Source organism: Meles meles, chromosome 10 (genome assembly GCF_922984935.1).
Source record: "Meles meles chromosome 10, mMelMel3.1 paternal haplotype, whole genome shotgun sequence".
Lineage (NCBI taxonomy): Eukaryota > Metazoa > Chordata > Mammalia > Carnivora > Mustelidae > Meles > Meles meles.
In genome coordinates, this window is record NC_060075.1 from 59,267,492 (window position 1) to 59,291,354 (window position 23,863).

Consider the following 23,863-nt stretch of genomic DNA (forward strand, 5'->3'; position numbering starts at 1 on the left):
TACAATGAAACATTGCTAAAGATGAAGGGGATAAATCATCAGGTATCAAGGTGCCTTTCTGTTTTGTTTAGATGCATCTATAAAGGAGACAGCTTTTATCGGAGCAATTGAAATCAGTGGTTACTTTATCTGAGGGAATGTTCTCTGAGAAGGTTTGAAAGGAAAGGTTTTTTATAGGAATTAGACATAAATTCGTTGTTAATTAGGCTCAGTCTCATTTTGGGGATCTTAGGGAAGAGTGATCTTTTTCCTTAATTATCTGTGTTGAAAGTAAAATTTTTGAAGTCACACTAATACATACTGATGTGTAATCCATGTCCATTTTTGCACAGTAACTTTCCTTCATCCTTCTGCCTTCATGGAATACCCACTTGGATCTCACCATTCTGATCTAGTATTAGATTTCAGTGTCCACTGACCAAAAGGATTTGTGAACCTATAATGGAAAAAAAATCTCTATCTCTTATATAGAACTGTAATATTAAGAAAGAGGGTTTTGATTGTGAAATACTGACTTATGAACCAAATCAACTCTTGTTCAAATATTTTCTTGAGGTTATTTGTTCAAGCCAGGGATAAAATCTCAAAATGAGAGAGTTCAGTGTTTGACTTTGAAATTTGCTCCAGGTGAAATAAATGTTAACTGGATCTCTGTTTGTTCTTCAGGCAGCAGGAGCAGTTCGACCTCTTGTATCTACAGTAATCAGTCCATCTGCAGATGGTCGCTTAGACCATTCACTAGAACGTGCCAGACACAGAGCAAGTGAAATGCCACAGGCTTTTCTATTTGATGTGATCTATGAAGCATATCAGCAGGTAAGAATCCTGGTTTCTGAAAATGGCTGTGTGGGGGGTCTGCAAGAATATTCCCCTTTCTGGGAATTTGCTGGAAGATACCACATATAGTTAAACTCAAGTTAAAATTGCTAACAGTGAAGTAGAGAGGATTCACAGCTGAGTCATAGGAGTAGCACATGCAGAGTCTGGGAGAGTCCATATGTCCTCTTGCTTAGGTTCTTGGCTTCCCCGAAGGGTCACACAAAGTATCTTCTCTCCCACCAGCTGTGAAAATTCAGCAGCATGTGGGTGATGGTTCTCTCCAGGGAAGCCCATTAGAGACTAGTGTTCGGGGAATGACTTGGGGTTGGTCATAGGCATCCCCTGTCTTAGCATGTACAACAATTTCAGATTCCTGGAGGAAACGCAGGTGTCTAACAGTAGCAGTGTTGTTTATGCAAATAGTATGAGCATAGCGAACCACACTTACTGTTCACTAAGAAAACTGCATGAGCCAATTTCCCATATCTAGGTGGAAGGGTAGTCTTTCTAACCATTTAAGGCCTGTATGGTAAGTTACCTGCATAGCTATAGATACCTTTAACATTTGAGTTCACAGACCAACTTCTTTTAAAATCTCACATAATCACTTCGTGTTTAGATTATCTAGATAATTTTTTTTCCTCATGTTCTAAAAATGCTTTGGGACTTTTTACTGACATTTATTGCATATTTATGGTTTAAATAGTTACTGATTATTAGGTATTATGCTTCTCAGAAACTTGCCAATGAAATAAGTTAGAACTAACTGACTGTTTAAGCTGATGTTAAACAGTCAGTGAAGAGTTTGGAACAGATGGATTTGTATGAACGTGAAGGTAGTGGTAATAGAAATATTGACATTTATAATAAAATAATGCCTCTTACTTTGGATAGAAGGCGGTCACATCCATAATAAATTGACTCAATCATAATTGGTTAGTTTTCAAATGAGATGATGTAAATAGAAACCATTTTAATGGTATGCGTAGTCTGCACAGTTTATACTGTTTTCTTAAAATAATGAATTTGGTGTATTGGAATTTACCTATATATGGTCATAATTATATCAATGTTAAGCTATCATAAATATTTTTAAATTTTATTTAAATTCAATTAACATATAGTGTATTACTAGTTTTAGAAGTGGAGTGCAGTGATTCATCAGTTGGATATCACAACCAGTGCTGATTACATCACATGCCCTCCTTTAAGGCTCCAATTATTTATTTAAATACTGTATTTTATAGCCTAAATGTTGCAGAGTTAGATGATATCTACCTTATTGCCTGAAATTATTCATCCTTAAACACCTGAAGTTACCACCTCCCTTTCTTCTTAATATATTTTAGAAGAGAAATTGAATATAATCTCATTCTCTGCACATCAGAGAAACATTTTCCCACAGTTTTTGCTGGAGAATTAAGTGCTAATGCACTGAGGTACTGGTTCTCAAGGTGTGGTTCCCAGAGAGCATCGGTGTGCTTTGGAACTTTTTAGAAGACTCCACCTCAGACTGGCTTAATTAGAAACTATGTGTACGGGCCCCAGTAATTGTGTCTCAGCAGACATCTCTGCCATGGGGTCCTAATGCATACTGCAGTTTGGGAACCACCACCCTAAGACATTCACTGTATGTAACTAATTAAACATTCTTAGGGAGAATTAAAGAAATAGTAATATGATGATAATTATCTGTGTTCTATGGCTCAGATGAGGAATTCTTAATTATAGGATTGTTTTTGAAGGTTTTGCTATAAGATCTTTATTTAACTTTTTTCCCCAAGGTTTTATTAAAATTCCAGCTAGTTAACACCAGGCATTATTAGTTTTAGGTGTACAACTTGGTGATTCACCATTTATATAGAACACCCGATGTTCATCTCATTAATTGCCTTTCTTTCATAACCATCATCTATTTAACACCCCACTCAACCCACCCCCAGTAACCCTCAGTTTGTTCTATATAGTTATGAGTCTGTTTCTTGGTTTGCCTCTTTTTGTTCCCCCATGTTCATTTGTTTCTTAAGTTCCACCTATGAGTAAAATCATGCTATTTGTCCTTCTTTGATTTGACTTCACATAATACTCTAGCTCCACCCATGTCATTGCAAATGGCAAGATTTCATTTTTTATGGGTAATATTTCATTGTATACATATACTACGTATTCTTTATCCATCAATTGTTGGACTTTTTGGGCTCTTTGCATAATTTGGCTATTGTAGATAATGCTGCTATAAACAGTGGGCTGCATGTATTCCTCTGAACGAGTATTTTTGTATATCTTTGGGTGAATACTTAGTAGTGAAAATGTTGGATCGTAGGTTATTTCTGTTAACATTTGAGGAACCTCCATACATTGTCCAGAGTGGCTGCACCAATTGCTTTCCCGCCAACAGTGTAAGAGGGTTCCCCTTTCTCCGCATCCTCTCCACCACCTGTTGTTTCCTATGTTTTAATTTTAGCCATTCTGACAGGTGTGAGGTGATGTCTCATGGTAGTTTTGATTAGTATTTCCCTGATGTTGAGCATCTTTTCATGTGTCTGTTAGACATCAATAGACGTCTTTGCAGCAGTGTCTACTGATGTCTTTTGCCCATTTTTGAACTGGATTATTTGTGGTTTTTTGTTTTGTTTTGTTTTGTTTCTTTGTATGTTGAGTTTGGTAAGTTCTTTATAGATCTTGGATACTAACCCTTCCTCAGGTATGTCATTGGCAAATATATTCTCCCGTTCTGTAGGGTGACTTTTAGTTTGGTTGACTTTCCTTTGTGGTGCAGAAGATTATTTTGATGAAGTCCCAATGGTTTACTTTTGCTTTTGTTTCCCTTGCCTCAGGAGACCTATCTAGTAAGAAATTGCTATGGTCCAGGTTAGAGAGGTTACTGCCTGTGTTCTCCTCCAGGATTTTGATGGCTTCCTTTCTCACGTTTAGGTCTTTCATCCATTTTGAATTTATCTTCATGTATGGTATAAGAAAGGGGTGCAGTTCATCCTTTTGCATGCTGCTATTTAGTTTTCCCAGCAAAACACTATTTGTTTAAGAGACTATCTTTTTTTTCCATTGGATATTCTTTCTTGCTTTGTTGAAGATTAATACTCTTATAGCTGTGGGTTTCCTTCTGAGTTCTCCATTCTGTTCCCTTGATCTATGGGTCTGTTCTTGTGGTAGTAACATACTGTCCAATGACTACATCTTTATAATAGAACATGAAGTCCAGAATTGTGATGCCTTCAGCTTTGCTTTTCTCTTTCAAGATTGCTTTGACTATTTGGGATCTTTTGTGGTTCCATACAAGTTTTAAGACTGTATCTTCTAGCTCTGAAAAATGCTGGTGATACTAGGATAAGGATTGCATTAAATGTGTAGATTGCTTTGGGTAATGTGGACATTTTAACAATATTTTTCAATCCATGAGAATGGAATATCTATTTCTTGACTTTCTTTCATCAGTGTTTTATAGTTTAAGGGTACAGATATTTTATCTCTTGGTTAGCTTTATTCTTACATATCTTACGGTGTAATTGTAAATGGAACCAGTTCTTTGATTTCTCTTCCTGCTATTTCATTATTGGTGTATAGGAATGCAATAGATTTCTGTACATTGATTTGTATCTTGTGACTATACTGAATTTGTGTATAAGGTCTAGCAGTTTTTTTGTGGAGTCTTTCCCATTTTCCATATAGAGTATCGTGTTATCTGCAAATAGTGGAACTTTGACTTCTTCTTTGTTGATTGGATGCCTTTTATTTCTTTTTGTCTGATTTCTGAGGCTAGGACTTTGAGTATTATGTTAACTGTGGTTAGAGTAGATATTCCTATCTTGGTCCTGACCATAGAAGAAAATCTCTGTTTTTCCCCAGTGGAGATGATAGTACCTGTGGATTTTTAATATGTGGTCTTTATGATGTTGAGGTATGTTCTCTCTAATCCTCCTTTGTTGAGGGTTTTTATTATGAATGGACATTATACATTGTCAAGTGCTTTTTCTTCATCTGAGAGGATCATATGGTTCTTATCCTTTTATTAATGTGGTGGATCATGTTGATTGATTTTGGAATACTGAACCACACTTGCAACCAAGGAATAAGTCCCACTTGCTTGTGGTGCATGATTCTTTTAATGTACTGTTGGATTTGATTTGTTATTTTTTTGAGAACTTTTTCATCAATGTTCATTTAGGGATATTGGCCTGTAGTTCTATTTTAGTGGAGTCTTTGGTTTTGGAATGAGGGTAGTGCTGGCCACATAGAATGAGTTTGGAAGTCTTCCTTCCATTTCTGTTTTTTGTGTAACAGTTTGAGGAGTCTTTAAGTGTTTGGTAGAATTCCCCTGGGAAGCCTTCTGGCCTGTTTGTTGGGAGATTTTTGATTACTGATTCAATTTCTTTGCTGGTTATAGGACTGTTCAGATTTTCTATTTCTTGCTGTTTCAGTTTTGGTAGTTTTTGTTTCCAGGAATTTACCCATTTCTTCCAGATTGTCCAATTTGTTGGCATATAATTTTTCATACTATCCTCTTCTAATTGTTTGTATTACTGGGGTGTTGTGTGTTATTTCTCCTCTCATTTGTGATTTTACTTGGGTCCTTTCTCTTTTCTTTTTGATAAGTCTGGCTAGGGTTTTCTCAATTTTAATAGTTTTTTCAAAGAACCAGCCCCTGGATTCATTGATCTCTTCTTTTGTTTTGTTTCTATATCACTAATTTCTGCTCTAATCTTTATTATTTTCCTCCTTCTGCCAACTTTAGGCTTCATTAGTTCTTTTTCCAGCTCCTTCAGGTGTATGATTGGGTGGTTTGAGATTTTTCTTGTCTGTTGAAGTATTGCTATATACTTTACTCCTAGGGTTGCTTTTGTTGCGTCTCAAAGGTACTGGACTGTTGTCTTATTTGTTACCATGGTTTTTTTTTTTTTTTCTTCATTCTGTTTCCTGGTTAACCTGTTCATTCTTCAGTAGCATGTTTAACCTCCATGTATTTGTAGTCTTTCCAAATTTTTCCTAGTATTTGATGTGAAGTTTCATAACATTTTGGTCAGAGAAGATGAGTGGTATGGTCTTAATATTTTTATGTTTTGAGCTCTGATTTATGACCTAGTATGTAATCTGTTCTGGAGAATGTTCTATGTGTACCTGAACTGAATGTGTGTTCTGCTTTGGGTTGAAATGTCTTGAATGTATGAAGAGCATCTGGTCCAGTGCATCATTCAAACCCATTGTTTCCTTGTTGATTTTCTGCTTAGGAAACCTGTCTGTTAATGTGAGCTATTAAAGTCTCCTAGGATTATTGTATTATTAATGAGTTCTTTTATGTTTGTTATTGTTTTATATATTGTTTATGTATTTGCTTGTTGGGGCCATAAATATTTACAATTGTTAGATCTGCTTGTTGGATAGTCCTCTTTATTATGCTACAGTGTCTGTTTTCCTCTTTTGTTATAGTCTCTGGTTTAAAATCTACTTTATCTGATATAAATATGGCTACTTGGGCATTCTTTTTACATCCATTAGCCTGATAAATTGTTCTCCATCCACTCACTCTCATTCTACAGGTATCCTCGGGTCTAAAATTAGTCTTGGGTAGAGAGCATATAGATGGGTCTTGTTTTAATCCATTCTGACACCATCTATCTTTTGATTGGAAAGCTTAGGCTATTTACATTAAGAATAATTACTGCTCAGTATTTAATGCCATTTAATATTTGTTTTATCATTGCTTCTGGACATTTTCTCTGTTTCTTTATATTGTTTGTCAGTTTTGGTCTTTGTTTCCCACTCACAGTCCCCTTTAGTAGTTCTTGCAGGGCTGGTTTACTGTTTATGAATTCCTTTAGTTATTGTTTGTCTGGGAAAGTTATTATCTCTTCTTGTATTCTGAATGTAACTGTGCTGGATAGAATATTCTTGGCTGTGGATTTTTCCCATGCAGGCTGTTGAATATATAGCATGCCACTCCCTTCTGGTTTGCCAGGTTTCTGTGTAGAGATCTGTAGGTAACCTTATGGGTCTTTCATTGTAAGTTAGGGACTTCTTTTGTCTTGTTGCGTTTAGGATTTTTGTCTTTATCACTATATTGTGCAGTTTAACTACAATATGTCTTGGTTTTGGCCTGCTTTTGTTGATTTTGCTGGGAATTTTCTGTGTCTCCTGGGTTCTGTTTCCTGCCCCAGATTAGGGAAGTTTTCAGGTACTATTTCCTCAAGTAAATCTTCTGCTCCCTTTATCCTCTTTTCTTCTTCTGGAGCTCCTATGATAGGAATGTTAATCTGTTTGATGGAGTCACTGAGTTCCCTAAGTCTATTCTCATGATCCATAGTTATTCTTTCTCTTTTTTGTTTAGCTTCATTATTTTCCATTATACTGTCTTCTATATCACTTAATCATTCCTCTGCTTCTTCCATCCTTGTGGTTGTTACATCTACTCTGTTTTGAATCTCAGTTACTGCTTTTTTCATTTCTGACTGGTTGTTTTTTAGCTCTTTATCTCTGTGAATAAGGGCCTCCTGAAGCCTTCCATGTTTTTCTCAAGCCTGGAAAGTATCATTATGACTATTGATTTAAATTCTTCATCAGGTGTACTACTTGTATCTCTTTTGATTAGATCTCTGGCCCTTTTTCTTCTTCATTCTTTTAGGATAGATCCCTCAGTCTTGGCACTTTGTCTAAGTCTCAGTCATCTTCTCTGTGACAAAAAAGCCTGTTATATTTCCTGCTCCTGAGACACCTCTCAGGAACTGGTATAGTGTCCAGGGTCTGTTACTTCAGGAAATGTCCCTGGTGTGTGCCACATGCACTCTGCTGTTGTACTTTGTTTCTCTATTCTTTTTTTTTTTTTTTAAAGATTTTTTATTTATTAATTTTGACAGAGAGAGATCACAAGTAGGCAGAGAGGCAGGCAGAGAGAGTGAGAGGGAAGCAGGCTCCCTTCAGTGCAGAGAGCCCGACGCGGGACTCGATCCCAGGACCCCAAGACCACGACCCGAGCCGAAGGCAGTGGCCCAAACCACTGAGCCACCCAGGCGCCCCTGTTTCTCTATTCTTTAGGCCACTTGTCTGCAGAGGCTCTCCTTGCCTGTAGTGGGCAGTGTGAATGTGGAATTTTAACTAGGTGTTCTCTGGTTTGCTTGTTAAATGAGACATGATGTTGCTTCCACTAATTATGAAGCTTTGTAGACCTCTTTGGTCAGAAGACCTGGCCTTTGTGGGGCTTTCTGCGGATCTTGTGAGGAAGGAGCTTGCTGCACTTGGACTCAGGCATGTTTTCTTGAGAAAAGTAGAACAGCAGAGTGGTTTTGCTGTAAGTTCTTAAGAAAATGGACATAAATGCACACAAGGACTCTTAAATACTTCAAATAATTTGCTCTAGGGTTCATATAATATACATGTTTTGATTTTCACAAGCTAATAAAGCAATACTTGAACACTTGGGAAGAAAGTGAAAGTGAAAAAAAAAAAAAGGCCCTACTTAAAGTTATTAAAGAAATACCTGGGGTACCTGGGTGGCTCAGTTGTTAAGCATCTGCCTGCAGCTCAGGTCATGATCCCAGGGTCTTGGGGTCAAGCCCCACGTAGTGCTCCCTGCTCAGCAGAGAGCCTGCTTTTCCCTATCCCTGTGCCTGCTGCTCTGCCTACTTGTGCTCTCTGTCAAATAAATAAATAAAAGCTTATAAAAAAAAAAAAAAGAAAAAAATAACCCCCCACCCCCAAAAAACAAACCCATCCTGATTTTTATCAAAATTAATAGGTTTTAACATGAAATAACTACAGTGAAAGCAAAAACCCACCGGTTAGAACTCCTATACAAGTTAACTCCTATACAAGTTAACTGATTAAAGATGAACATTTTGAACCATTTTTCAACTTCTGATATATTTTGTGGAAATGTATTAGTAAACATTGAATATATATTTGGTACTGGGATGCAATATTGACTAAATAGACTTTTATCAACATTTTTATTTCAAACATACTTTATTGTAGCTGAAAAAAATGAATAAATTTTCAAGATTATTGCCCAGAACCTTTTTTTTTTTTTTTCTTTTATTTTTTTTTCGGTAGAGAGTCCTTCCCCATTGTGTAGTCTGGCTCTTTCTTCAAAAATTGACCATATATACCTAGTTTTATTTTTAGGCTGTTTGTATGTATTTGCTTTTATGCCAGTACCATACTGTTGATTACTACAGCTTTGTAATACAATTTTAAATCAGGAAGTATATTACCTATGGCTTTGTTCTTAAGATTGCTTTGGCTGTTCAGAGTCTTTTGTGGTTCTGTGCAGATTTTCAGGATTGTTACTCTTTCTATTAAAACTGCCATTGGAATTCCAATAAGTGATCTATCAAATCTATGTAATCCTTTAGATTGTATATATATTTTAACAATAATCCTACTAATACATGAACACAGAATATTTTAACATCTGTTTTCAAATTCTTTCATTAATGTCTTAAAGTTTTTGGTGTACAAATGTCTTACTTTTTTGGTTCAATTTATTTCCGAGCATTTTATATTTGATACTATAAATGTTTTTTTTAATTGAGATAGTTTCTAACAGGAAAAATTGATTGTGATTCTTGTAAATATAGTTTCACTGAATTTGCTCAGCTTTTTTTTTGAGTCTTGTGTTTCTTTATATAGTACCTAGAAAGAGTATCAGTTTTCCTTCTCCAGTTTGGATGCCTAATTTCTCTTGCCTACACTTGGCTCGGCCTTTGAATACTACATTGAGTAGGAGTGACAAGATTGTGGGTATCCTTGTTTTGTTCCTCAGTTTTGGAGGGAAAGCTTTCAAATCATGATAGTTTGTTGTTAGCTATGGGCTGGTCATATATTGGCTTATATTATGTTGAGGTAGGTTCCCTGTACACCTACTTTGAGACTTTTGAATTTTGTCAAATGCTTTTTCTGTGTCTATGGAGAGGATCATGTTTTGTATTTTTATCCTTAATTTTCTTAATATGTCATACAACACAGAACCATTCTTGTCTTTATGGGATAAATCTCCCTCAGTCATGGGTATATGCTTCTTTAATGTATTGTTGAACTTGGTTTGCTAATACTTAGAGGATTTTTGCATTTGTGTTCATCAGGATATTGGTGTATAATTTTCTCCTAAAGTCCTTGTTTAGTTTTGATATGAAGGTAATGCTGGCCTTATAAAATAAGATTGGAGATATTCTCTCCTGTTTTTTTAGAGTTTGAGAAGGATGGGCATTAATCATTTAAGTATTCAATAAAATAATCCAGTGAAGCCATCTGGTTTTGGACTTGGGTTTGAGATCCTTTTGATTACTGATGGATTCTCCTTACTGAAAATCATTGTTAAGATTTTCAGTTTCTGATTCAGTCATGTGTAAATTCCTAGGAATATATAGCCTACCATTTCTTTTAGGTTGTACCATTTATTGGCATATAATTGTTCAAGGCGATGATCTGTAGTCATGTTATCATTTAACATTTTAGGTTATTTTGCTTACAATTGAGACTTCTCTTTTCTTGATAAGTGTAGCTAAAGGTTTTATATTCTACTTATTTTTTGAAAAAAACAGTTCTTGAATTGATCTTTTCTTTTGTCTCTGTACTCTATTTCACTTACTTCTATTCTGATCTGTAGTATTCCTTCAAATGTTGAGCTTACTCTGTTTCTCTTTCCTTGAGGTATAAAGTGAAGTAGTTATTCTTGTTTCCTTTTTAAATAAAATTTTATTCTTGTTTTTTAATTAAGGAACTTAGAATTGGTTTTGCTATACTCCCTAAGTTGTATTTTGAAAAATGACTGCACTTGCTGTGGGACTCATGAATGTGTGCCCTGTTGGCTATCAGAGCTTCTAGATGTTTTGGGGCTCCATATGAAGAAGGAGCTTAAAAATTTTGGGCATCCAAATATGCATACAAGCTTTTTCCATGGAGATTCGGGTGACTATTTTATTGTTGGAGCAGTCCAGAGGGTGGGAGTAAGGGAAATATCTACTGGCTTCCCAGTCTACAGAAAACAGTAGGCAGTCTGTAAGTGTGCTATATTAGAAATCAGTTTGTCCTTAGGCACAACTGGTAAAGTTTGCAGTTAATTCCTATCTTCCATCTTCCTTGAAATGAGTCCTTTCCTCCTCTGTTTTTTGTTTGATCCCAATGGGGTTAACTGCAGTTGGTGCTTACATGTACATGCCTGTTTAAAAAACAGCTGTTCAGTTTGCTACAGTGTAGTGTTCTGGGTCTTGTGACCACAAGCTTAGTAGTTGTTCAGAGTTCAATGTCTCAGGATACTGTCTGTTAGATGGGGTCTTAAAGATGTGTGATAAAAACCCTCTCTCATTAGGGAGAAAGTGTGAGTTGGGAGTATCCCCCTGACTGTAGGATGCTTTGTTGGGTTGGAAATGGTTTAGGGTTAGTTTCCAACTTTTCTGACTCCTTGGATGTAAGCATTTTTCTTATTTGACCACTGTGTAGAAGTCACTTAGCTGCGTTCTAGATAGCTTTCAAAAGACATTGCTTCTGGTGTGGCTGTACATTTGGTACATCTGTGGGAGGAGGGAAATTCAGGAGTTTATTTTGCTGTCCTGTTTGACTCCATCTGTGAGGATTGCACTCTAATGGGGGAGAGTCTGATCTTTCTGCCTTCCTCTTAAAAGACTCTTAGTGACTGTGTCAGTCCCACAATGGTAATCCATATTAATCTCCCCATCTCACAATCACTAATTGAATCATACCTGTGAAGTCCCTTTGACATATAAATTACTGTACTCAGATTCTGGGAAAGAGGACACAGACATCTTGGAGGGGCCTTATTAATTCTACCACAGGAGATAAGGAGGAAAGAAGAGAGGTTGGCCATAGGGTAATGTCATAGAAGCCTTGTGAAGAACTTGTTTAAAAATTGAGCATTTGCAGTAAATGCTGCATATTGATTGGTTTAAAAAATAGAACTGATTATAAGTCTTGGCAGTGTGAGCTTACCACTGTGGGATGACAGTGGTCAATAGGGAAGCCTGTGTGGATTTGGTTTACTAGAGAAAAGGAGGGCCTCCCTTTGGAGAAGCTTCCATGAGTATTGAGCAGAGAAATGGATGGGGTAGGTGAAGGAGGTTATATATAAATTAAAACAGAGGAGGGGCAGCTGGGTGGCTCAGTGGGTTAAAGCCTCTACCTTTGGCTCAGGTCATGATCTCAGGTTCCTGGGATCGAGCCCTGCATCGGGCTCTCTGCTCGGCAGGGAGCCTGCTTCCCCCCTCTCTCTGCCTGCTTCTCTGCCTACTTGTGATCTCCGTCTGTCAAATAAATAAATAAAATTTTTTAAAAAAGTTAAAACAGAGGATATAACAAACTGATATTCTGACGGAATGATTTAGAAGAGGGGGGCAAAAAGTGATGCCATATTGAGAGGTGATAGGGTATAGTGTATTAATGGTTTGGAGTTGATCTTTACTAGGAAAATGGGTAGTTTATCCACAGGGACAGGAAGGAATACTATGTGTATAAAGTTGAAAATAGATATAGTGAGAGGGTGTGAAGTTTGTCTACTCTCTTATTCTGATAGAGGAAGTAAATCATCAGCTGACAGGGAGGTAGATGAGATGTGAAGGCTTGAGGAAAGAGAAGGTTGGGAATGCTAATTATTTGTTTTTATTCTCTTCTATTTAGCATAAAATAAAAAAAAAATTGTCCCAAGGGGAAAACAAATAGATCTGTTTTCCAGGGCTATTTCTGGGTATTTCTGGAATAGAGATTAAAAACTTGCCTTAAAAAATGTAGAAAACCTTTTTTATCCAGGGTTTAATTTGTCTTTGTGGAACTCACGTAGAAAATGTATAATATTGCCCTTTTATGAGGAGTTTAGCAAAAATTGGGCTGTTACTAAAGTGATATAAAATTCAAGCATGTAGAAGAAACACCTCTTAGTAGGAGATGAAAAAAGTGGGAAATACAAAGGTTGAGGTTATAGATGACTTTCCCAATTAAATGATACTGAGAGGCCATAGGTGTCAAGATGATATTGTATATTCCACCTGCTGGGCTATTAATTCCCCCACCATTTCTGCAGTCTGTTCTCCTTCCTTCTCTTGTTTGAGTTTCCTCCTTTCTGGACCTTGACTTTCTTCCTGTCTTGCTACATATCTTTTAGATAATGCCTACATTATCACTTAGGGAAACTTTTCCTGTCTCCCCCACTCCTATACCCCCAAATAGATTAGGCCAGCTCCCTACAAGTTTCCTAGTGCCCTGTTCTGTTTTTTTTTTTTTTTTTTTTTTTCCCCTGCCCAGGTCAAAATTAAAATGGAAAAATTACCTGGGAATTAGCATATAAAATGTTTAACTCCCCTGCTAGATTGGGTCCTGGGCAGTTATCTGAGTTGATAGCACCTTGCCTAGTATATTAGTCCCAAGTAAGTATTGGCTGAATGGAAAGGATATCCCAGAGTGTGCGTGTATATAAATACACAATAAAAGTCTATTTAGTGGTTCTTCTAGACTACTTAGTCGAGATAGGAACAATGTTTCCACTGTTAATTGATGACCCTGTGCAAATGGCACCTCCTAAGAAGCCTTCACTGATAAACTCATGTAAAATAACCTTCTCTATCATATACCTTGATTCTGTTTTACTTTTCTTGATTAGCTACCACTATTTTACATAATTGTATTTTTGGTAAGTACTTGTGGCTTCCTGATGATGGTATGTAAGTTCCATGAGTGCAGGATCTTTGTCTTGTAGCACCTGGAAAACTTCATGGCTTACACTAGGTTCTTAATACTGTCCAGTGAAAGAATTTCATATACATACCTATGTATATGTAGATAGGTAATATTATGTTGATACTAATGTAAATGATGAGATGGAGATAATACAGAAGTATGTACATACTTCTCTACTTATAAATACTTCCTGAAACCATTAAAAATTCATCTGAAAATATGAGAAATATGGGGGAATATTTATGTTTAAAGTTGGTGATTGGCAGCATTTTTGTAAATGTGAGCATCTTATGCTATGTTTCTAGAAATCAAATAGCAGACTTTTGTTAGGAACTTTAAAGGTCACCTAGGGGCGCCTGGGTGGCTCAGTGGTTTAAGCTGCTGCCTTCAGCTCAGGTCATGATCTCGGGGTCCTGGGATCGAGTCCCGCGTCGGGCTCTCTGCTTGGCGGGGAGCCTGCTTCCTCCTCTCTCTCTCTCTCTCTCTCTCTGCCTGCCTCTCTCCCTACTTGTGATCTCTATCTGTCAAATAAATAAATAAAATCTTTAAAAAAAAAAAAAAAGTCACCTAAAGTTGTGTTTTTGCAAAATTTAGTGGAACATGAAAATGCTCATGATTGGATGTTGATGGGATAGGATTTAAAGTTATATTCTCTACATGTGGTACATACTTATACTTATGTCTAAATGTAGGTGTGTGTTAGTATGTAAAATGGAAAAACAAGTTGTACATATGAATAGTGAAATGTGTGTCTGGATTGATATTAACTTAAAGCTCATTAAAACCTATAGATATGAGTTAAGATTAATACTTGCATATTTTTAATTTACTTTTCCGTGTAACTAAGTGCTTACTCCTTGGTTCTTAAGATCCTAAAATATATTTCTTAAGAATATTTAATGAACAATTAGGATGTTGCTACAGGAAAACTGGTAACTTGAAGAACAAAGAAACTCAGTAGTAAATGATGCTGTCTCCAGGAAAATGATGAAAATTTCAGATTGGTCCAGAGAATTCTCATTAGATAACATGAAATATTTTTGTGAAGCTTTATGAAATAGATTTTCCTCAAAGGAGTTTTCAAACTGCATAAATCCATTTCTTGAGAATTGGTGTAGATCATATTCTGAAATGATATACAAACTGTATTTTAAAATCTCTTTACAGGCCCGGCCTTATTTCTAACAGTCCAGTTTTTAGGTTTTCAGAGAACTTTATTTTGAGAGAATTTTAGAAGGTAATTTGTTCTCATGAATATGTACATACATGAAATACACAGCAGGACTCAACCAGTGATAGGTGTCCTCTGTGGTAATATGTACTTTTTGGTTTGTATCATAGACTTTACTCAGGAGACAGTTAATATTCAGCTATTATAATGGAGATTGAAAAAGCTGTATTATATTAAAAAGTGTTCTTTTTCTAGAAAGGTTAAAAACAATGTTAAGGAAAAAAGCAAACACTCAATGGGAAAAGAAAATCCTTTTGCTTAAGTCTCTAAGTACAGGATATAATAACCATAAAATTAAGGGACTATAATAGGAATTTCCTGCTGTAATACATATCCTGTACTCACACCCTACATGAAACAGAATAAATAAGACCTATACCTTACACTAATTGCTAACAAGTGTGGGCTTTAAATGCTAAGTTGACCAGAAACATATCAAGAAGACAGAATTTTGTTAAGAGTGTCCTTTCTTTATATCCACAGCATTGGAATTTTTGGAAGTTTTACTGCTGTTTTTAGAGTTGCCCATTTGTTCTCCCTTATCTCTAGTGTACCAAAGGAGAGGGCTTTGATGGATGTCAACTTGGGCCTGGATTGAATTAAGAGGTGGTCAGGAAGAGCCTCAAAATGAAGAGTCTTGGAAGAAACCTCATGTTACATCGGGTTTTGAAAGGAAAAGTGGGAAGGGATAAGAAAAGGGCATCAATCATTTAACAAATGGAAAACTGAGGAAGGGATAGAAATTAAAAGATCCTCAAGGGAACAGTGCGTGAAAGAAGAAAATAGGAAGAAAAGTGAATCGGAAGGAAAGGATCTAAACATGAAGCTTGTGAGGTAGGAAGGAGCCGACTTGACTTGTTCACTGAGAGTAACTGCCTTCCACCAGTTTGCCTCATGAGTGTTCACTGTAAACCACAGTAGTAAGTTGCACATCTCTGTCACTAGTAAAACCACGATCCATGCAGTGTGTACAGTAGTCCAGACAAAGTAAATCCACAATCCTGCTGTGTTGGGAGAGTTATCAAACACTTTGCAAATTCTGCTTCTCCCCATTTGTCTTATTTCTCCTGATTTTTGTTGTTGTTTTTTGTATTTCCGTTGATACAAAACTGCTGCATCAAATTTTAATTGGTAAATATCTTGACTTAGCTCTTACTCTCTTAAATATGGACTTCAGGGGTATGGGGGAAATCTCATGACAGTTTATCTCCTGCCTTTTCCACCTTTATTAATATTTCACATCAGTAAGCACCCCCAAGTGATATATATAACCTTCAGTCTGTCCGTGTTGTTCCACAGCTGGAGGACTTCATGTGGCCCTCGATGGCCACAGCAGAAAGTACCAGCTCCTTAGCAGGGCCTGAAATTATCTTTTACTGCTCAGACTGCAGTCTGTGGGGATCCATGACTTGTGGTTTCCCTACTTGATACATACTATTTTTATCCTACCATCTCTCTTTTTGGTATAAGCTTTTCACTTTATATTAAACAGAGAAAATACTTCTACTTTTGGCTTAATCACCCTCTTCTCCTCCTTTACTGAACCCCTGAATTCCTGATAATTTTCTCATGTATTAAAATTGTTTCAGGTTTTTATTTAAATTTTAAATAGTGTTATATTAGTTTCAGGAGTAGAATTTAGTGATTCATATAAAGTACAAACTTCTGTATTCCATCTTTTTTGTTTGGTTTTGGACCTTAGATCTATAAGATCTATAGAACTGAGTTGATGATCTGGCTTCATTTATTGTTGGCTGCTCTTGTTTATCTGTGCTAGCCACCATTTTAGATTTCAGATTTTTTTTTTTAGGATTTTATTTGTTTCTTTGACAGAGGCACAGTGAGAGAGGGAACACAAGCAGGAGGAGTGGGAGAGGGAGCAGCAGGCTCCCTGATGAGCAGGGAGCCGGATACTTGACTTGATCCCAGGACCCTGGGATCATGACCTGAGCAGAAAACAGACGCTTAATCACTGAGCCACCCAGGTGCCTAAAATCATAAGATTCCTTAAGAACTTCTGTTTAATGTTTTACTTTTTAATAACTGTTATATATATTGTTAAAATATGTCTTGTTATGCTTTCAAAATTGACAAAAGATTGACTTTTATTCAAGATTTAGGAAATCATTCATGTTGAAGAATCAAACTTTTTTTGATTATTTGATAACTTTCAATCATGCACAAACGGCATTTTATCTACTAGTATCTTCCAGGGGCAGGCCTTCTTATTTCAGTAGCCTATTATCAGATTGCTCTCCAGAATAGCTGTGCCTATTTAAGAACCCATGAAGTGAGAGGACACGATTTTAATTTTAGCCACATGTTCTATAGTTTTAACATTTGAACTAAAAAAATTTTTTTTAAAGATTTTATTTATTTGAGAGGGAAAAAAACAATGTGTGCATGAACAGGGGAGAGGGGGCAGAGGGAGAGGGAGATGCAGACTCCCTGCTGAGCAGGGAGCCCAATGTGTGACTCCAACCCAGGACCCTGGGATCATGACTTGGGTTGAAGGCAGATGCTTAACTGACTGAGCCACCCAGGTGCCCCAACATTTATTAATTTTATATAACTTTGAAACCTTAAGTTTCCATTAATTGGAAGTTTTCATTGCAGTGATTGGAAGCTATATATCATTTTAGAGACCAGGTTGATGTCTTTAAACAGTGGGTGTTTCACTCATGAACATAATATGGCTTATTTAGATATTTCATGTTCTTTGAAGGATTTTTACTTCACTCTCTATTGTGATATAAGTGATTTCTTAGTTTATTACAGCTAATATATATAATCCATCTTTCATACTTTATAATTTTTATTTGTTTTTGGGTGTTATGTTTTCTCACAGTCCATTTTGATAGATTGCACTTAAAAAAATTTCATTGAGCTCTTGTTTTAAATTTTATGTGAAGTGTTCCAAAGTGTCTTATGTAAACGATGTTACTTGTAACTAGAGACAAATATGTCTTTATCCTTCGAATCCTTAGTTGTCATTTTTGTCAGGACCACCGGTATTATGTTGTAGAAGAGCGAAAAAATGAGGTTATGGTTTTCTGGATTCTATTGTTATACGGACTTCATCTTACTTCTTCAAATCTTTGCTCTAAGTTTTTGGTTCGGAAGCCTTTACTCTCTTTTCCAAGAGAGTTTATTTCTTTAGAAGTTTCATAGGAAGGCATTACATTTTTTGAAAAGTTATTTTTTTGTATCTTGTAAGATCATCTTGTGACTTCTCTTGCTAATTGTGAATTCACATGGTAAACTTACTGATGTTGAGCTATCTTTGTGATTCTGGTATGAACAGTACTTAATAGTATTTTTTATATTATTGGACGTAGTTACCAGGTATTTTATGTGGGATTTTTTTCTGTATATAAGTGAAAATTTCTTATCTTTCTTATGTTGTCCTTACTTGATTTTCATAGCAACACTGTGTTTCATGAGATGGATCATTTTTCCTCATTTACTCTCTGGGATAATTTTTGTAAGAAACAAATTTAATTTTCAAATTCTGACAGAGCTTCCTAGTAAAACTACCTAAGCTTGGAGAATTTTTTAAGGGGTTGGTAAGCTTAGGAGAATGGCATTTTGGTGGTTATTAAATTAACATAATTTCTGTAATGGATATTGAATTATCTAGGCTTTCTTCTTTGAGCCCATTTGACACATTATGTTTTTAGGAATAGACCTGTTTTATTGATATGATTATTTATTGGCATGTTGATTAAATATCTGTAAGAGACTATTTTTTTATAGACTCCAGATTTTCTTTGGATACCTGTCTATTCAAGTCCTATGCCCTTTTAAAACATTGGGCTGTTTTTTTCATTGTTCTCAGTTTTAAAATATTTTATATATCTCTGGATATTTAACCCCTTGCCAGGTAACTTGCAGATATTTTTCTCCCCTCTCATGGATTGTCTTTTCACTTTTATCGTGTTGTCTAATATAGAAGTTTAATTTTAATATGGCCTAGTGTACCTATTTCTTATTTTATTGCCTGTGCTTTTGGCATTAAATCCAATAAATCATTGCCAAAGTGAATGTCATATAAAGTTGTCCTCTTAGAGTTTTACAATTTTTATTCTTATAGGTAGGTCTTCGTTTCATTTAGAGTTTTTGTGTACGGTGTTAAGTAAAGCCCAGCTTGATTCTTTTGCATGTGGATATCCAGTTTTCCCAGTGCTATTTGTTGAAAGGTTGTCCTTTCCCATTGAATAGTTTTTGCTCCCTTGTGAAAAATTAATTTTATATAAGCAGGGATCTATTTCTGGGCACTCTGCTGTATTCTATTGGTCTATATGTCTTTATGCTAGGACCATACATATTTAATGACTGTAGTTTTACAGTAAGTTTTGAAATAATTATGAGATGTCCAACATTTTTTAGTTAAAGAATGTTTTGGCTACTTAGACTAATAAACCACTCTCTAATATTACAGGCATGAACCATTTCTCTTTCATTCTTCTGCCTTTATTATTTGGCACAGTGCCTCAAACCTAGTAGGTATTCAATACATATTAATGAGAGAATTTAAAAAATTAGGGGATTTCTTGATAATATAAGATTTGGAATGTTCTTACAGAAAAAGGAAATTGTTTTCCTTATATACTCTGGAATAGAAAACTGGACTTAATGTGAAAACTTTATAGAGGAATACTAGCAAATTTTTTCTTATTCTTACTTAGTTCACACTTGTTTCTTAAGAATCATGTCTTAAGATATGAACTGCTATTTTTACTCATGTTGTATAGTTACAAAAACAGTGTAGATTGGAATCTAATTGCAAATGTCCACAAGAAAAAAAAAAAAGGCCAACAGGGGACCCCGAATTAGACTGGACAGAGTATATAAAAAAAAAAAAGTTTCTGTTCATCCAGAATCAAATAATGATGTAAATTTCAATCGCATTTTAGTCTTGCAGCCTTTTATGTTACTTTGTGTAGTGTAGGCATTAACATCCAGGTGGTGGCTTAACAGCTGATGGCCAAAATAAAACTGACTTTTTTGGTAGATCTAAGAAGTTTGAATCCTGTCTGAAGCTCTTGTACTTCAGAAAAACTAGAAAGTGATGGAAAAAGTATGGTGAGCTGTTTTGAGAATACATTTTCTAATGAAGGAATATGGATTTTAAAATCTTAGAATTATATTCACATCTTTCATGTATATTTTGTTAAGCAGAAGCTTGACTTAATAAATTCATTTTTGTGTGTATCTAAATTAAATAATACTCATCCTGGTAGGTATGCTTGTTTGGTTAAATTGGGAACTCTTATTTATTTGGTTACATTCATCAAAGGTGCACGAGTGAGCTTGGAAAGGCTGAAGTGAAACAGAAGCCATTTTTCCTCTAAGGTCTTTGCTGTCAGACTAGGTGACCAACAGACAGATGATGCCTGGTGGGGTCCACCCTGTCCTTTCCATCTCAGTCCACCGTCTCACTCATCCTCATGATGGCTAGTCATCAGTGCCATTTACCATTATCAGTCTTGGTTCAGCAGATCCCCTGAAGCAGTGGTTACATAGGAGCACCTATTGGTCACAGACCTTTCCTCAAGGAAAGGTACCTTCCTGCCAGGTAGGTTTGGTTTGTCAGATTGACAACTTTATAGTGACTCCTCTTTTCCTTCTCCCCGTCCTTTAGTCTGTGCCTTCCCCAGCAATTCTGACAGTTGTGTAAGTTTTGATTCCTTTGTGACAAGGGGTTAGATCACTTACAGTACTCCTGCTCCCCAGACTAACAAGTACTATAATTCATGTGTGGAAGTGTGTCCACACTTTCTCTACCTATCTGAGGTACAGCCAGCTCTTCCTGAGTGGTGAGCACTGCTAAATTTTCTTACCTTGTTTACAAAAGAATACATTTTTAGAAGACACATAAGTCTTTCACAAAAATATCCTGTGGTGTTTGGTGCCAGAGTTACTTGATTTTGTAATACAGCTCCCTTATTGTTTCACAAAGTATTGCCACAAGAACTAGAAGGAAAGTTTTGCTTTCAAGTGGTTCCCACAGGGTTGTGGTTTATTGGTCTGCTGCCTAGAACTTTGAAGTCCTATATAACGACATAAAAAAGATTACTAGCTATGTAATATTAAAGTTGGCATGTTTAGGAACAACCTTTGTTACAGAGAATACTCCCGATGCAAGTGAGTTTTGTGTAATCCATCCCTTCAAACTCCATGTCCTTTAACATGTACTTAAACTTTATAGATTTTAATACATAAAAATAGTGGCATGATTTTAAAGTTTGTTTCATTTTATGGACATGATTTTTTTGGACCTTAGTATCTTGAGAGTATTTTCAATTATGAGGTAGGAATGTGACTTTGGCATTATCTGGCCAATTTGAGGAGGCCATTTCATATGTGGTTGAGTAAACTTTTTTTTTTTTTTTTTGGTTCTTTTTTTTTTTTAGGACTAGAGGAAATCTGTTGTTTCCCCTGAGAATATCTTGGATAAGGGTTTGTCAGTGAAACTTAATGTGTACCATCGAATGCCAAGATGGCCATTACGTTTCATAAACCTCACAGTAGGTAGTCTGAAATATTAAAAGAGGGGTAGTTCTCTGCTCAAAGTATTGTCTCGATTCTATATCAAATCATAGTCCAGAGCTTTTGCCCTGTGCTAATGACAGAATAGCTCAAATGACCAACCATCAAGTACATAAAAAAGAGAAGCTGTGCTACCTGTATGTATTAAGAGAGTCAGAGAGAGATCTATCTGTGTTACGTGTACCTGTATGATAGATACACTTGTATGAAGGCAGTTAATAACAACTAAAAGTAGGCAGGAAGTAGAAGAGATTCAGCCCTTGAAGGGAATCAACCCTGGGTAAGATCCACATCTACATGCAGTGCCGCTTAATTATCCACCTACTCTAAATCTACTTTCACTGTTATGCTACATCCCATGGGCATCCCTCCTTTGCGAAGACAATTTTAGTTTGCTCAGTGGAGGGTACTGAAGGGACGCTGTGGGAGGAAGGTGTTTCTCTTCCTGATCTTGGTATGCTTGCATTCCTGCTGGCTCCACAGTGGCCATTAGCATGTGTGCCTGCAGCCCTGAGCGCTACTGATTCCCTAGCAAGTTTCTGATGGTAGTTGGGACCCTCATTCCCTGCCTGCCAGCTTTGTTTGCTGACATCCTAGTGGAGGTTTTCCCAATGGCCAGCCCCAGCGTGTGGTTCTGTGCCTGCCAGCCTTACTTTCCCAGCCCAGCAGTAGGCTCCATCTTGGTGGTCCCATGTGCCATGCTCTGTTGATCAGCCTTCAGTTCCTGGCCATCTAGTCATAGCCCATGGTTTCTGACATCCCAGCCTTGGCTTGCTGATGGTGCACTATCTCTAACCCAGATCAGGCTGCTAAAGTTCTTGACCATCCAGTGGGCTGCAGCCAGACCTTTTTAAATGAGGTTTGAATTTCAGCTTTGGAGATTGGGGCCCCTGCTTTTTGTTTGCTCCTGCCTTGGGTTTATTTACTCATTTTTTTTTTTTACAGTTTTATTCATTGTTAGTAAAGTATCATATATAATTAATACTTTATATTAAACCTTTCCTGTTCAAATTATGTGTCATGTACAAGTCCTTACTAAAGAGTGAATGATAAAGTCCTTGTTGTTTACCCTGAGGCTACTTCTTCATCCTTGTAGTGGCAAGGAAGAAAGCTACAATTTTTGTCCTGAGAAGCCAGGGCCTGGACCATGGGGCTCTCAGGGCACTTGGGAACTGAGGGAGTTTAGAATGGCCACAAAGGAGGGGGCGGGACCATGTATACATATAACAGCTTAAAGCCTTTGCTGACTCCAGAACTGTATACACGGGGCAGTATTCCAAGGGACCTAGGGGAAAAACACCAACTGGAACACTGAAAGATGACCAGACACTTAAGCAGGCGCTCACCCCAGAGAAGACAGAGTTAGTTGGGGGTTGGAGTCCTGCCATGTTAAAGGGAGATAGTAAATACCTTTGGATTTTCATTAATACTCCAGAAGGACCACATTTAGGAGTAGAGCCTGCTTACCAGGCAACAATCACTGCCCTTCAGAGGAAGATGAAAGAATCTACAGTCTGTAACACATGCTACAGTGCCCACTATATAGTTCAAAATTACTCTATGTTCAAAAAAAAAAAAAGTGATTCCTATGAAGAGAATCAGTCAATTAGAAAAAGACCCTGGTGTTGGAAACAGTAGTATAGGATTAAATAATAATGTTGAAAAAAAAAAACTCTACAAGAAAATCTTGACATAATAGATAAGATATGATGAATTTCAAGACAAATACAGAAATTATAAAAGAGAATACAGTGGAAACTGAGGACTGAAAAAACATCCAGGATAAAATTTTATTGAAATCTATGGGCTCTGGTCAACAGTGAACTGAAGAACGGAGTGAACTTGAGAACAGACTGTGTTCTATGGTACAAGGGTGGAAGCTGCCTGTCTTGTTATGGCCTGGGCACAAACCTTGAACCTAGCACTTCTGTTTTACTGGATAGGGCAGAGCAGTTAGAAGACAGCCAATGTATTTACAGAGAGGCAGAGCCAGACTTTGCTCCCCCAAGAATTTGTGGCTGTTAATCTATCACAGTCATCCTGTTGTAAGAGTAAGAAATGGGGAAGACAGCTGAGTTTCTGCTAGTTAGAGCAACTTACACATTGTGTTTAGTCAGTTGAGATACTTCTTGGAGTCTTGGTATTCTTGTCCATGAAAGGGGAAAATACTGAAAAGTAAACGTCTAGAAGTAGTATACAATTAATGAAAGCTACATATTATGAGCAATTCCATTGTTTGTTGGTTCAATTGCTTCAATCCCTACTAAAGTTCACATATAAATGTGGTTAATTATATAAGCTTTTTCCTTTGTCCCATAATTTTGAGATGGACTTGGAAATAATGAAGAATTTTTTTTTTTAAGATTTTATTTATTTATTTGACAGAGAGAGATCACAAGTAGGCAGGCAGAGAGAGAGAGAGAGAGAGAGAGAGAGAGAGAAGCAGGCTCTCTGCTGAGCAGAGAGCCCGATGCGGGACTCGATCCCAGGACTCTGAGATCATGACCTGAGCTGAAGGCAGTGGCTTAACCCACTGAGCCACCCAGACGCCCATAATGAAGAGTTTTTTTC

At 36.6% G+C, this 23,863-nt stretch overlaps 1 protein-coding gene across 4 annotated transcripts in view; it reads left to right on the top strand.

Annotated features, from left to right (window-relative positions):
• The window catches only part of CRPPA (CDP-L-ribitol pyrophosphorylase A), a 318,329-nt gene that overhangs the window by 34,445 nt on the left and 260,021 nt on the right, over nt 1-23,863 (top strand). For all 4 annotated transcript variants that reach the window (XM_046021494.1, XM_046021496.1, XM_046021495.1 and 1 more), the window contains exon 3: nt 667-816. In XM_046021494.1, coding sequence (XP_045877450.1) covers nt 667-816 — 150 coding nt within the window. The remainder of the gene's footprint in view (nt 1-666; nt 817-23,863) is intronic.